Source organism: Neovison vison, chromosome 8 (assembly GCF_020171115.1).
Source record: "Neovison vison isolate M4711 chromosome 8, ASM_NN_V1, whole genome shotgun sequence".
In the NCBI taxonomy this organism is placed as follows: domain Eukaryota; kingdom Metazoa; phylum Chordata; class Mammalia; order Carnivora; family Mustelidae; genus Neogale; species Neogale vison.
This window is the reverse complement of record NC_058098.1, coordinates 94,637,850-94,651,036: the sequence shown is the minus strand read 5'-3', so window position 1 is coordinate 94,651,036 and position 13,187 is coordinate 94,637,850. Positions and strand designations below refer to the sequence as shown.

Genomic DNA, 13,187 nt, shown 5'->3' with positions numbered 1-13,187 from the left:
CTGTCGCTGAGACCTCACATCTCACCCGGACCATCGCGGCAGCGCCAGAACTTCTGTCCTCATCTCCAGTGTCAGGCCCCCTACAGTCCCTCCTCTTCGCACGATCTTTCTAAAACGCAAATCTGAAAACGACACCCCTGCTTTAAGTCCCTCCACGGCCCCCCTGTTCTGGAGGGAGAAACCCACACTCCCCAGTTTGGAAGCCAGGTTGCCGGCGGTGGGGATGGGAAGGGAGATGTCCTTCCCAGGGCGAGAGGGGCATTGGCGTCTGGGCAACTCAGATCGGAGGGCCGAGAACCCCGGGCGTCCCCCGGCTGAGCAAGAAGAGCCCGCCGGTGGAACGACCCCTGGAGGCTGGCGGAGCTCGGCGCGGAGCGGGCCGGGCAGACGCGCGAGCTGGCGGAGCAGCAAGTTCCGAGAAGGCGCCCCCCGGGGCGAGGACCGGGCGGGAGCTGGAGCCGGGTGGCTCGCGACCTCCGGGCGGCAGGGGGCGGTCTCGCCCGCGGCGGCGACGGCTTCCGGCCCCCGGCTCCGAGCCTCTCAGGGGACGCGGCGACCTCGGGAGCCGGGCCGCGTCGGCCGGGCATGGCGGCGTGGAGCCCGGCCGTGGTGGCGCCGCTGCTCCGCGGGATACGCGGGGTGAGCGCGGGCGGGGCCGGGCTGTGGTTCCCGGGCGGGAGCTGCGGAGGGGCCGCGGGGCCGGTCGAGGCTGGAGGACGGGCTCGCGGAGAGCGCGGCGCCGGGCCTGGCGCCCTCCCCTTCCCTTCTCTCATTCATTCCTCGAGGGTTGGGTCCTTCCGTGGGCCCGGGCGGCGGGGCTCCGAGAAGTGTCAGGCCCCGGCGCGCGCTGGCGGAGCTCCCTGAGCCGGTGGAGGTGGGGGGCGAGGGGAACAGACACGGAAACCGTTGTGATCCGGCGGGCGCGGAGAGAGCGGTGTGGACGCACCGAGCCGGAGACCCGGCAGCCCCAGCTCGCAGTCCTGGCGTGCCTGCCGGAGAGTGCGAGGGTCTGGGCTTTGGGCAAGTCCTCCCAGCCTTGGGACCTTAACCCTCTCCAAGCCCCACACGCCCTGACTAAAAGCCCAGCAGAGGGCACTCGCCACGCGCTCTCCGAACTTTCTCTCCTCCCTGCCTCCGCGAAGTATGAAGAGGGGGTGACTCTCCGCGCGGACAGTCGGGGTTCTAGGGATTTTGTCAGTAGATTGCTCGTGTAAAGGCCGCTGCCTGCAGATCAGCTAAAACGGAGGAAAGACCTCCCAAGGAATCAGTAATGTCAAGTACCCTCAGCCCTTAGCGATTATTGCTTCTGCCTGCCACCTGGTTACCCTCTGCCCTTGCTCCTCCAAGGCTCTGTCCTCAGAAGAGGCTCCATCTTACCCCCTCCTCCAGCCCAGTCTTAGGCCCACAACATCAAGTTTCTGTCCCACCGTCTCACTCAAGACCATTTTTCTGACCTGCCTTTCAGCTGCCTGCTGGAACGGCGACTTCTTTGCAGGTGCGAGCAGTCATGCCCTGCGTGCTGTGCTCGTTCTGCTTGTTCATTTGTTCATTCGTTCAGCCATCCATCACCCAAGTCTCCCGGAGGGCCTCTCCCGACCCAGCTTTGGAAGGCTGCAGTAACACGGTAGAGTCAGTCTTGGCCTTTGAAACCAGCTGGTGAAAGAGCCAGTGCACAGATCATTTTATAGAAGGTGCTTCAGGTGGCTTGGTCAGGTGTCCAACTCTTTGTATCAGCTCATTTCTTGAACTCAGGGTGGTGAGTTCAAGCCCTGCGTTGGGCTCCACACTGGGTGTGGAGCCTACTTAAAAAAGAAGAAGGTGCTTTGACAGTCTCTACCACAGGACCCTGCTCTAGGCCTTCAGGAACCGCCTGAGGACAGGTGGGACTAAAGGCTGAAGGGATGGTACGTTCAGCACCAGCACAGATGAACAGCACTCCTGCGTCCCACCTGCCATCCCCCTCCAGTCCCCGTCCCAGTCTACTCCGTTTATAATAATACCTCTCATCTGGGCAAGCTTCAAAAGGCACTGTTTTGTGCAGGTGACTTTGGCACCAAGAGGCCTAGTAAACTCCAAAATCTTTAGCTGGACATTCAAGGCCTGCCAAGCTCTCTTGTCAGTCTCCCTTTTCAGCATGTGCTTAGCCCAGTCAAAGGGCTGCAGATCTGGTTTTTTGTTCCTCATTCCATAAGGTTGGAGACATCCCCCTCAGAAGCACTGGCTCCCTATGGTCTCCACTGGGGGCAGGGGGAGTGTTGTTACCAATGGTAAATAATCTAAAAATATGTCTCCTTCAGGTAATTTAGTAGAATTCTGCTACTTCTCCCCAGTAAGAATTGGTACATGTCACAGAGTGTAGCTGGCTTACTGAGCAGTAGGTCACAAGGCCACATCCCGCTGGAGGGTGTGGAATGTGAATCAGACCTAAAGCACAGGTGGTGTCTGGTTTCAGCAGTGTGTTGTCGGTGACACGATGGCCTGGGAGGCACATCTGAGGCGGGTTGCCCAGGCTCTGGCTCCCCATCTCACCAGTGAACCTAACCTTAGCCCTTGCTTTAGTCCCCCCATTTCTTCTCCTCCAAAACTGACATCATGATGGTGTCTCTCTCACAGTGTCATGAGGGTTGAGTTGCCTTGTGTCTGGAGTCAAAGTATAATTTACAGTTCCACTCCCTACCTCCACAAACTCCCCAAAAAGCTTATTCTGGGTCTTAGGGAGCATCAGTGGGCATGCGATGCCACACAGTGCCTGGGATGGAGCCCATAGCCAAGCTGCTGGGGGGCCTGGGCCCTGGCTGGCAGGGCAGTGGCGGGTAGGCCTGCACCCTGGCCTGGCCTGGGGGGTGCCATCGTCTTGCTGGGCGATGACTCTTCTCTGTTCTCTCGCAGCTTCCTCTTCACTGTGCCCGGCGGATGTTTGCCTCGCAAACTGAGGGGGAGCTCAAAGTGACCCAAATACTCAAAGAAAAGTTTCCTGGAGCTACAGCTATCAAAGTCACTGACATTTCAGGTAAGGTTTTTCTGTCATTTTTCCACAGGGATTTTGCCCTCGGCAAGGGGAAGGGGGCTGGGCAGAGCACACTCACCATCAGCGGCTTCTCAATACGTGTGACTTTTGGACAGATGGAATTCAGCCTCTACCAGCTGATGGCGTGGAGGTGGGGACGTGAAAGCGTCAGAGGGAAACTGTGTGTGGGGATAAGGCCTGGCTGGGAGGACTTGTGGCTGTTAGCCTGGCCTGGGTCGGATGAGGTCCCTCTCAGTCACCCTGGGGCTCAGGTCCACAGTCTTTAATTTGATTTAAAGATGAACATTACTTTACTTTCTCCACATTTTTCTGGAAGGTGAGGTGGAGCAGACCTCAGAAGGATTTTATCCTTTTGAAAATAACTTCCTTACTTTCCTCATGAGGAGCCGATCCCAGAAAGGCCAGAGAACCTGCCCAGGCCCTCCCAGGGAGGAGGTGGCAGAACTGGAACCAGCACCAGGACACAGGGGGACACAGGCAGACTCTGTCCTCAGTCCCTGTGCTGGGGAGGTGAGTTCTGCACCCACAGGCCAGGAGGACAGGACCTTTGTCCAGTCACACGTGTGGAACAGCTCAGCGGGGACAGTTAGGTGGGCATGCAGGTACACGCCCACATGTATCTTTGGCATCCTGCATTGCCATGAGGGCTCACTGCTTCTCTGAGAACCTAACATCTGCAAGCATTGGGAGAAAGTTTAGAAAGTAGTTTTTATGGGAAACTACAGACAAATTCATCAATCCAAGACCCGTTGTTAGGGGAGGTCAGGAGAGCCCCCTCTATGATGTCTCAGCTCTGAGGCCTTGACCTTCCTAGTCCTATACCTGCCCCAGGCCTGGGTCAGACAGAGCTGGAACTTGACCTTTGGTCTGGGTCTGCCTCACCCTGGATGGAGTGTGGAAAGGGAATCAAGGCCAGGAAGCTTGGTTAAGCAAAGCTCATATTCCTGGTATGCATAAGGCCTGATGAGTAACTTGCACTTCTCACAAACTGGCTGGGTGCTCCGAGCACAGGGGACGCGTTGTCTCTTGCCCACATTGGTTCATGCTAGAACAGCACACTTCATCGGTCATTGTCATGAGCTCCCCAGCCATGTGGGTGCAGGTGGATGTGTCCACCACAGGGTCTGCCTTGACAGCTCTACCAGAAAGCTATTCCTGCCCCATGGAAGCCCAAGATAAGACCCTTGAGGCTGCTTACAGACCAGGAGGGCCTAAAGAGAGCCCCGTGCAGGGGTGCCTGGGTGGTGCAGTTGGTGAAGCATCTGCCTTTGGCTCAGGTCCTGACCTTAGGATCCTGGGACTGAGCCCCATGTCGGGCTCCCAGCTCAGCAGGGAGCCTGCTTCTTCCTCTCCCTCTGCTGCTTCCCCTGCTTGTGCTCTCTCTCTTTCTGTCAAATAAGTAAATCTTTAAAAAGAGAGCGAGAGTCCCATGCAGCGCCATGGCCACCATGTCTGTGACCTCCACTGTCCTGCTGTGTCCCTTTCTCCTGCTTCCATTCCTGTCTTTTCTTTGCGTTAGTATTATACAGGTTTTTTTTTTTTCCAAAATAAATGTTAGTGTGTTTTTGCATTTTTAAAAAGACTGATTGCCAGGGCGCCTAGGTCACTCAGTGGGCTAAAGCCTCTGCCTTTGGCTTGGGTCATGATCCCGGTGGTCCTGGGATCGAGCTCTGAATCGGGCTCTCTGCTCGGCAGGGAGCCTGCTTCCTCCTCCTCTCTGCCTGCCTCTCTGCCTGCCTCTCTGCCTACTTGTGATCTCTGTCAAATAAATAAACTTAAAAATCTTAAAAAAAAAAAAAAAAAAAAAAGACTGATTGCCGCTCCTTTGGAAGGCTGAACAAGGAAATTCGGCCTCTCCCATCCCTCTTCCATGGGGTTTCTTGGCCTGTCAACAAAAACACAAGGCAAACTGACATTTCCTAGGCCTTCCATGCTCTGTGCTGTCTCTTCCGTGCCCCGCAGGCATAATCCTGGGTGAGTGCATCTGGCTTGCAAAAGGAAGAGCACATTTTGGACCAAGGCGGCCTGGCGGGGAGCATGTGGTCCAGTCGACAGCCGTGAGGTTTTTCTCACCGTGTTAGCAACTTTGTGCTGAATAAGAATATTCAGACCTTCTTTGGATCATACCGTACTTTGAGGACATATGGGACGGTGGCTGCCGTAAGCTAATAATTGAAACACTTTGAGTCATGTTTATTTCAGGAGGCTGTGGGGCGATGTATGAAATCCGGATCGAGTCAGAAGAATTTAAGGAGAAGAGAACTGTCCAGCAGCACCAGATGGTAAATCAGGTCAGTAGAAGCAACACAGCTCTGTTGCCATTGGTACCCTGTGTCCTGAAAGAGCCTGACGAGCAGGGATGATATTTAACTGTCAGCCCGAGGAAAGAATAAGGCTCATGCAGGCAACATTCAAGACCTGAGAAAAATACAATGTGGAACTTATCTGGAATCAGACTGTGGGCAAATAGGAATTTTATTCAGAATTGAAAACAAGCCACCCAATAGTTATTTTACATTTCCTTCTTTATTTCTTTGTATAATGCTACCAATGTCTACCGTATATATTTGTAAACATACAGGTACTAAAAAAGAGATGTTTTTGTAGATTTAAAGTTTTTTTTTGTTTTTTTTTTTTTTTTAGCGTCCCTTTGGACTCCTTTATAGATGTGTAAATTGAGGCACGGCATGATTGAGAGTTGCTCCACCTGCCCCAGACCCAGGGACAGGATATTGGGGGTCTGGAACATCAGATTTAACCAGACTAAGGTCCAGTTTATTCAATGATCTGTGCTTATTTTACTTGGAATTTATACCAGGCTGGGCCCCTGGCCTGTATCTGCAAAGTCACCCCCCACAGCAGGTGTGTCTGACATTATTCTGGAAGGTCTTGCACATTGGGAGCTAGCTAGTTTCATTTTTGTCCAGCACAGTTCTGGTCATGAGAATCCCTCCGTGGCCCCTTGGGTCTCTAGTTCAGATGTCCCAGACTGCTGTTCCAGGCCTTTCCCCACCCTTCTCCGAACAAAGCCTCCCTTGGCCCCTGCCCGTTGTTCTGTCTGTGGCTCTGGACCTTTGCCCAGATCAGCCCTCCTGCCTGGGTGCCTTCCTCTCCAGCACCCAGCTCAAAATGCTGCCCCCGTCACCTGCCTGGCAGGGAATGGATGTCCCCACCCTCCTCCAGCATTCTCTGCCTCTCATCCTAGATACTTATGTCCCTGCTAACTGTCCCTTGGCCCCATCATCCCTCTGTGGGCTGTTCCCTTTTGGATCCATCTTTTTTTTTTTTCTTTTCTTTTTTTTTTTTTTTTAAGATTTTATTTATTTAGTTGACACAGAGAGGGAGAGATCACGAGCAGGCAGAGAGGCAGACAGAGAGAAAGGAGGAAGCAGGCTCCCCGCTGAGCAGAAAGCCTGATGTAGGGCTGATCCCAGGACGCTGAGACCATGACCTGAACCGAAGGCAGAGGCTTAACCCACTGAGCCACCCAGGCGCCCCTTGGATCCATCTTTGACTTCCTCACAGAGCCCAGACTTTCACGTGCACGTGGGCACCTACGGCCATATGGTGTGCTGCGGACCAGCTGGGGCGTCTGGGGTAGGAGGGCTACTCTGCTCCCTGCAAGTGCTTCTAGTCCCGTGTGATCTCAGGGGCGGGAGCGGAGGCAAGACAGGGAGGCCCTGACGGGCCCAAATCATCCCCAACCAGGAGGACTTTGGGTTTTGTCCTCAGAACTCCCCTGGCTGCCTGGTGTGCCTGGGCCGCTAGGGGCGCTGTGAATTTGAGCCCATCCCCTGGGCTGGGGCTGCCGTTGCAGGAGGTTACAGATGCAGGTTCTGGAGTCTGTCTGCCTGCACTACACATTTGGGCTGTGCTGCTTTTTAGCTTTGGGACCTTGAGCTTACTAAACCACCCTGTGCCTTAGTTTCCTAATCTGTCACCATGGAGAGAAATAGTACTTGCCTCAAAAGGCTGTTTTGCCGATTAGTGGTAGAGCACACATGTGTCACTGCAAACACTGACAGCTCGTAGCCCTTCGTAAAAGTCAGCGGCCGTCACCATTGTCATCCTTGTCCACAGCGTTGTGCAGAGTCTGCGCCATGTCAGGGGGAAGGCAGCCATTCTCGGGGTTGGGGGCAATGTCCCCTCATCGTTGTGGGCTCAGGGCTTCCTCTGGACCCCTGCAGCACTCGGACTTCCCCGGCACCCTCGGAGCGGAAGAGCCCTGCATGCTGACTGGCGGGGCCCTAGGAAGCCGAGCTCACGTGGGCCAGCCCTAGGTCTGTTCTGTCCACTCTGTGTCCCCACACCTGGCCGCTGGCCTCTAAAGAAGCTCAACTGGTCTTTGTGGAGCGTTTGCAGACAGTAAGGAGAGCTGGCCTGGTGTGGTTATTGGCTTATAGACAACAGAAATGTTTGGTGGCTGCACACGCTCCCATTTCAGAGAACGCCCCTGCTGGCCCTAGTGCGCTTGTCACCCGGAGCACCCCAGCAGCCACGCTTGGCACCCCCAAGTGCTGCCGGTCGCCATTGTGAGCCCCACGGGCAGGCCATGTGGATCCACAGCCAGGTGCCCGCTGAGCCGGAGCCTGACCCTGGGTGGGGGCCCTCATTAGCCACAGCAAGCTGCTAGGGCTCCGGTACACATGCCTCAAGGGACTTGTGCACTCCTGGGCCTTTTCCAAGGGTTGCATTTGCAGGTGTTGGCCATGGGGGAGTCCGTGGGAACAACAGAAGGCAAAATCTTTAAGAGCAAGTCATTTGGCCTGCAGCGGGGCTGAGCTGGACCCAGAGTTTGCTGCCCGCCTGTTTGAGGTGTTGGGAATCACGGTTCCCAGGGGCTGTCATGGAGGAGGAGGCCGGCCTAGCAATGGAGTGAAGGAGAGGGGAGCATACTCCACAGCCCAGCTTCTGCTCCGTGGGTGCCGAGTCAGCAGCTTTGGGAGGATGATGGTTGGTCGCTCTGGATGCCCAGGCTGTTGGGCGGGGTCCTGGTGGCCCTGGGCTGGGGTGAAGCTTTCCTCATTGATCTTGCTTAGTCACCCTAATAGAACGAGACTTTCAGGCCCCAAAGGCCCTGAAAAGGCCACCTGGTCCATCTGTTACTGGAATCCACTACTGTCAGACAGTTGCTGCCTGATTCCCCAGGGACAGGGCATCCCCGCTGTCACGACTCACACCTGCTCCACCCTCAGCAGGAACGTGCCGCTCCTCAGGGACCCTGCGGACACGTAGCCTGGCCTCTTTCAGCTCCCGGGGTTCATCAGCCTTCTCTTTTGGAATAGTCACTGGTTTTGACTTTGGGCCAGGCCCCAGGGTTGCCATCCATCCTATTCCCACGCTGGGGAACAGCCACAGGGAGGGAAGTGAGCACTGAGTTCCCTTTTGTGTTGGAGGAAGCTGGCTCCTTCCTGGCTGTCTGCTTCACAGCAGGACTGAAGCCTCAGTGTGCAAAGATCGCAGGAGGTGTTGGCCACACGTTCCCAGCCTCGTGATGTATATGGAAGGCATTCAGGCAGTACCAGTCCTCTTCCCTGCTCTGGCCTCTTTGCTGTCTGTTGCCTCTTCGCCTGCTACTGGAGGGTGCCTCCGCCAGTGCCTCCCGCCCACCCCAGTGTCCTGCAGTGGTGCCCTGATGGCCCAGGGAGTCCAGACCCACTCTCCTCTCCTCCTGCCTCCGTCTCTCACTGCCTGCTCCTGACTCACAGCCAGGCCTCCTCCCCATGAATTGTGACAGGTTCCCAGCCTTCCCACCCGGGCTTGGTGCTTGGCCTCTCTGCCCATCCCACTCCCAGCTGCCCCGCTCCACGAACAGCCAAGGCAGGCTGACCCCCTCCCATGAACACCCACAGCAGCGCTCGTGGCCTCAGGGTCCAGCAGCACCTGTCACTGTCCACCATGTCCATTTTCTGTGCCTTTGTATTATTTCCCTTTATCTGTTTAATCCTTTTCCCATGCCTTTTGCACCTGTGACCCCAGCACAATAGCAGGCGCTGAGAAATGTTTACCCAAATGGCATCTTATAAATTGTGGGCCTGTGGCTAAGTCACTTCCCTACCAGGACCTCAACTGTGAAGTGACCCACGTGACCTTTAAGGCCCTCTGTAGCTGGGAGATACTGTGACCTGGGTGACCTTGGAAGCCTGCAGGAGAACTGGAAGAAGGCACTGGGAGGGCTAAGTATACAGGGCATGAGGGGATCAAGGCCTTCCTTGTAAAGGCTAGCTGGGCCCACGCCTAGCAAAGGAGGCTTTAAGGATTGTGGCCCTGGCAACAGCCCAAACACAGGCATGGGGACAGCCTTTAGGGGACATTCTGTGCCTGCAGAAAGCAGAGAGCTTGTGGCCCGGGGAGCTGTGTTCCTTTCCCCGTCCCCCCACCCCCACGACATGAGGCTTCTTTCCCAGGGCATTTCTGTTGTCTGCAGAGTTGAGGGGGTTGCAGGTGAATAGGGAGAGGGTCGGGCAGTTCTCTGGTGCCCAGCACACGGTAGCTCCTGGGGGGTAGATTCTGTTTCTTTTTTTTTTTTTTTTTTAATCAAAGAAAGGGATAGGACTGGAGTGTCTGTCTCTAAGGATCCTTCGCCCTATAAACCTATCTGCATATGTTAGGAATTTTTGTTTTTGTTGTAAGGTAGCAAAAGCAAACAAAGGGAATTAGCTGGCCCATGTAATTAAATTAGCTAGTTTTGTGGCATATCTAGATTCAGGGTCTTAAGCAAGTTCTTTTGCTTGTTCTTTTTCATGTTCTCTCTCCCCCCACTCTGAGCTTTTGGCTTCTGAGTGTTGGCCTTATTTTCTCCTACTGGAGATGGGCTTTCTCTGTTTGCTGGAGAACACGGCCCCCAGCATTGTTCAAGGATAGTGACCCAACAGACAAGGCTCCACACGGAAAAAATCCCAGCAGAGGTTCTGATTGGCCCAGTTTGGGTCATGTGTCACCCCTGGACCAATCAGGTTGGGCCAGAGACAAATGGCTACCCATATCCCTGGCAAATTGGTAGGCCCACCAGCAGTACACAGTTAAGATCTCCGGTGGCTAGTGGAGAAGGGGAAGTATAGACCAACGTGTCTGACATGCTGCCATGTGTGTTATTAAAAAGTAGTGGGGTGGATATGTATTCATATTAGCTTAAACATGCATTTTGTAATCATTGCAAAGACAAGAAACGGACACCACTTCTCTCATTTGGGGACAGAGGTGGGAATGGAGGGTGGTGGAGGGCAGGTGTCGGGGGAAACCTCACTGCATGCCTTTCTATAACTTTAGATTTTTGAGCCTCCTTAGACATTAATTTAAAAAAATAAACTGTTTTCTAAAAAAAAAAAAAATGGCAAAACTGCCTAGACAAAGCACAGGCAGGGCCTCCCATGGAGACAGCTGTATACAGATACTCATAGAGACTGCTCAGTGTCAAGTGCAAAACAGTGATGCTCTCCTCCTTGCTTAGGCGCTGAAAGAAGAAATCAAAGGGATGCACGGATTGCGGATATTTACCTCCGTCCCCAAACACTGACCATGCCCTGGCCTCATAGATGCTGCTGCTCAATGCCTTGGATGAACTTGGCTGACACCATCCTTTCCTAGGCATTTGCCAAAAAGTTATCTATTTTGTTCATAGACATTTCCGTTTTATAATCATAGAAGAATATGTTCTCTATTTAGAGTTTAATTAAAGGCAACAGACAACTGAAACCTTTGAAGAGTCATTGGTGATGCATCTTGCTTGTCTGTTTCAGAGGCATTGTCCTTTGTCCGGAGGTCTCTCGTCCTCGGAGAGTCGTGTCCTGCTACCGTACCTGTGGACAGGAGTGCTAGCTCCTTTTGTCATGTCAAGGCATTTTCTTGGTTCTTCTCTAGGAAACTGCTATTAGGCCCCTTAATCTTGCCCAAAAGAAAAGAAAAAAAGAAGAGAAAAAAAAAATATCCTTGGGTTTGGCTGTTCCCTTGGTTGAAAGCCTGTCTTTTCCTCCCCCTCCAGACTTCTTAAAGAATGATCTTAGACCTTCAATTTCCACTCCCTGAAGTGGGCCCTGAGGAGTCTGGGATGTCAGGATCAAGGTCTTTCTCCTGTGTGAAGATCCCCCACCCTCCGCATCTCGGAGGGAGGTGCAGCCTATCTCCCACAGCAGAAGCAAGAAAGGTCTGCTTTCCCAGCTCCCTTGCCTATGGGCGCAGGTCGGTGGTCTAGACTCGCCCATCAGACGGATATGGACTTTGAATGTGGATCAAGCAAGCCACAAGGGAGCCTCCATGGCTTGCAGGTCCAGCGTTCTGGCTACTGACAATGACGGAGTCAGTGTCACAGGCTGCTGTCTCTGCAGTCCGTGGTGGTGGTCGCAGTGTGTGGGTCTGTGGCATGATCTGGGGGCTCTGGTGACAGAGCCTTCCTGTTCCTGCCCAATTTCAGAAGCTGGTTCACCAATCTTCCCAGAAATTATGTGATTGTTCCATGTGCTTTCACTAAATTCTTTATTGTTCACGTCAGTCTGGTCAGTGTCTGTTGCTTGCAACTGAGGAGCCCTGAGGGGTTCACCTGCCCCTCACAGTGGGGCTCTTGCCCCCCAACATCTACTTCCCTCTTGGACTGCTTTCTGAGGCCGTGTCCACAGCCACTCTCAGTCCTCAGTACCCCAGTCACCGTGGTGATGACAGGTTGACCATCTGCTCCTTCCTCAGATGTCTTCTTTGTCTTTTGTGGAGCTGCTCTCCAGCTGCTCTCCTCCCTAAGTCATGAAAGTATGTGGTCAAAACAACTTTGGGCCTGGGTTTCAGAGCAGCACAAATTTTAAATGTGCTGTTCATACACCATGCCCCCATTTTGGGGTTTAAAAATACTCTCCATCTCCATAGCATGGGGGTGGGATTGGTGGCCTGCCAAGGCGGAGCTGCATTTCACATGGAACAGATTCACCAAGTTGTGTAAGAGCAGAGAAGCCAGGATAAAACAGAACAGAGGATCAGAGACACCACCGAGAGAGCGCCCCAGAGGACAGCTTTTAGGTGGTGTAGTGAGGAAACACTGAAGAATGGAGTCCCAGGGGCCAAAAGAAGGTAGCAGTCAGCAAGGACAGAGAGATCACAGAATTAGACACATGTTGGTTATTCTTGTAGAGCCTACTTGTCCCGAGAGTGGGCTGGACATATTCATCTGCTTCTAAAGAACAGAATCCAGTAGAAAGGACAAAGGGCCGCTTCAGAGACCACGTCATAAAAGGCACTGAGGCCTCTTCCTTGCTCTGTCTCGGGTTGCTCACTCTGGGGGGATGGTAGCTGCCATGTTGTGAGGGCACTCAAGCAGCCCGTGGAGAGGTCCATGTGGGGAACCGAGGCCTCATACCAACAGCCAACAGCACGGGCCTGCCAATAGTCAGCAGGGAACCAAACCTGCCCAAACAAGAGCAATTTGGGTACGCCATCTTGGAAGTGGGTCCTCCCAAGTCACAGTCACTGTGAAGCCTTCAGACAACTGTCGCCCCAGCTGACATCCTGACTGCAGCTTGCCAGAACCAGTCTGCTAAGCTACTCCTAATTCTTGCCCAACAGAGACGGGGAGAAAAGAAATATTTGTTGTTTGAAGTCACTGAGTTTCAGGGTATGTTCCAGAGAAGTAGATAGCTGTGTACAGTGGTCCACATGTGTAGTAAGGGCAGGACACTGGGGCATCTCACATACTGAAGGGGAGGTGGAAGGGCCAAACTGCAGAAAAGATGGGGGACGGCTAACCGTCAGGAGCCCACAACACCCTTGGGTTTCTGCAGCTCCTGTCTGCTTCTCTTTGCAGATCAGCTTTATTATAGATCTATTTGTCCTGGATTGGCCTTCACCGTCTACTCCCAGGGTAGGACTCAATGTCCTGCCCAGAGCTTTCTATTTTTATACTTAATGTCCAAGCCACAAGAAGGGCAGACTTTCCTTCCAAGTTTCAGTCCATAGAATGCCAAGGAAGATCTCCGACGGGCCCACCTGGAATCAGGAGCCACCCAGGAGTCACGTGACCCAGCAGCCTCTCTCCCAACTCCACGTCAGAGAGGAGGGAAGAGCAACTGCCTCAAAAAGTGGGGGGTTCTGTTCCACAGAGGCTGGGGACAAACAACAGGTATTCTTGACCGGAGGGAAAAGTGATGAGGCCTTGCAGACCTGCTAGGGGTCCAGGGAC

General features: G+C 53.8%; 1 protein-coding gene across 5 annotated transcripts; it reads left to right on the top strand.

Moving 5' to 3' along the window:
* The first annotated feature begins 531 nt into the window (after positions 1-531).
* BOLA3 (bolA family member 3) lies at positions 532-11,515 on the top strand. 5 transcript variants are annotated; one of them, XM_044261420.1, is made up of 4 exons: positions 532-639; positions 2,890-3,010; positions 5,231-5,319; positions 11,010-11,515. In XM_044261420.1, exons 1-4 carry the CDS (start codon positions 586-588, stop codon positions 11,016-11,018), a joined length of 273 nt encoding a protein of 90 aa, XP_044117355.1. In that variant the 5' UTR covers positions 532-585; the 3' UTR covers positions 11,019-11,515. The 5 variants fall into 5 exon arrangements, with proteins under 5 accessions (XP_044117355.1, XP_044117352.1, XP_044117353.1 ...); XM_044261417.1 differs by lacking the exon at positions 11,010-11,515 and adding an exon at positions 10,768-11,003; XM_044261418.1 differs by lacking the exon at positions 11,010-11,515 and adding an exon at positions 10,479-10,723.
* Positions 11,516-13,187: the final 1,672 nt, after the last annotated feature.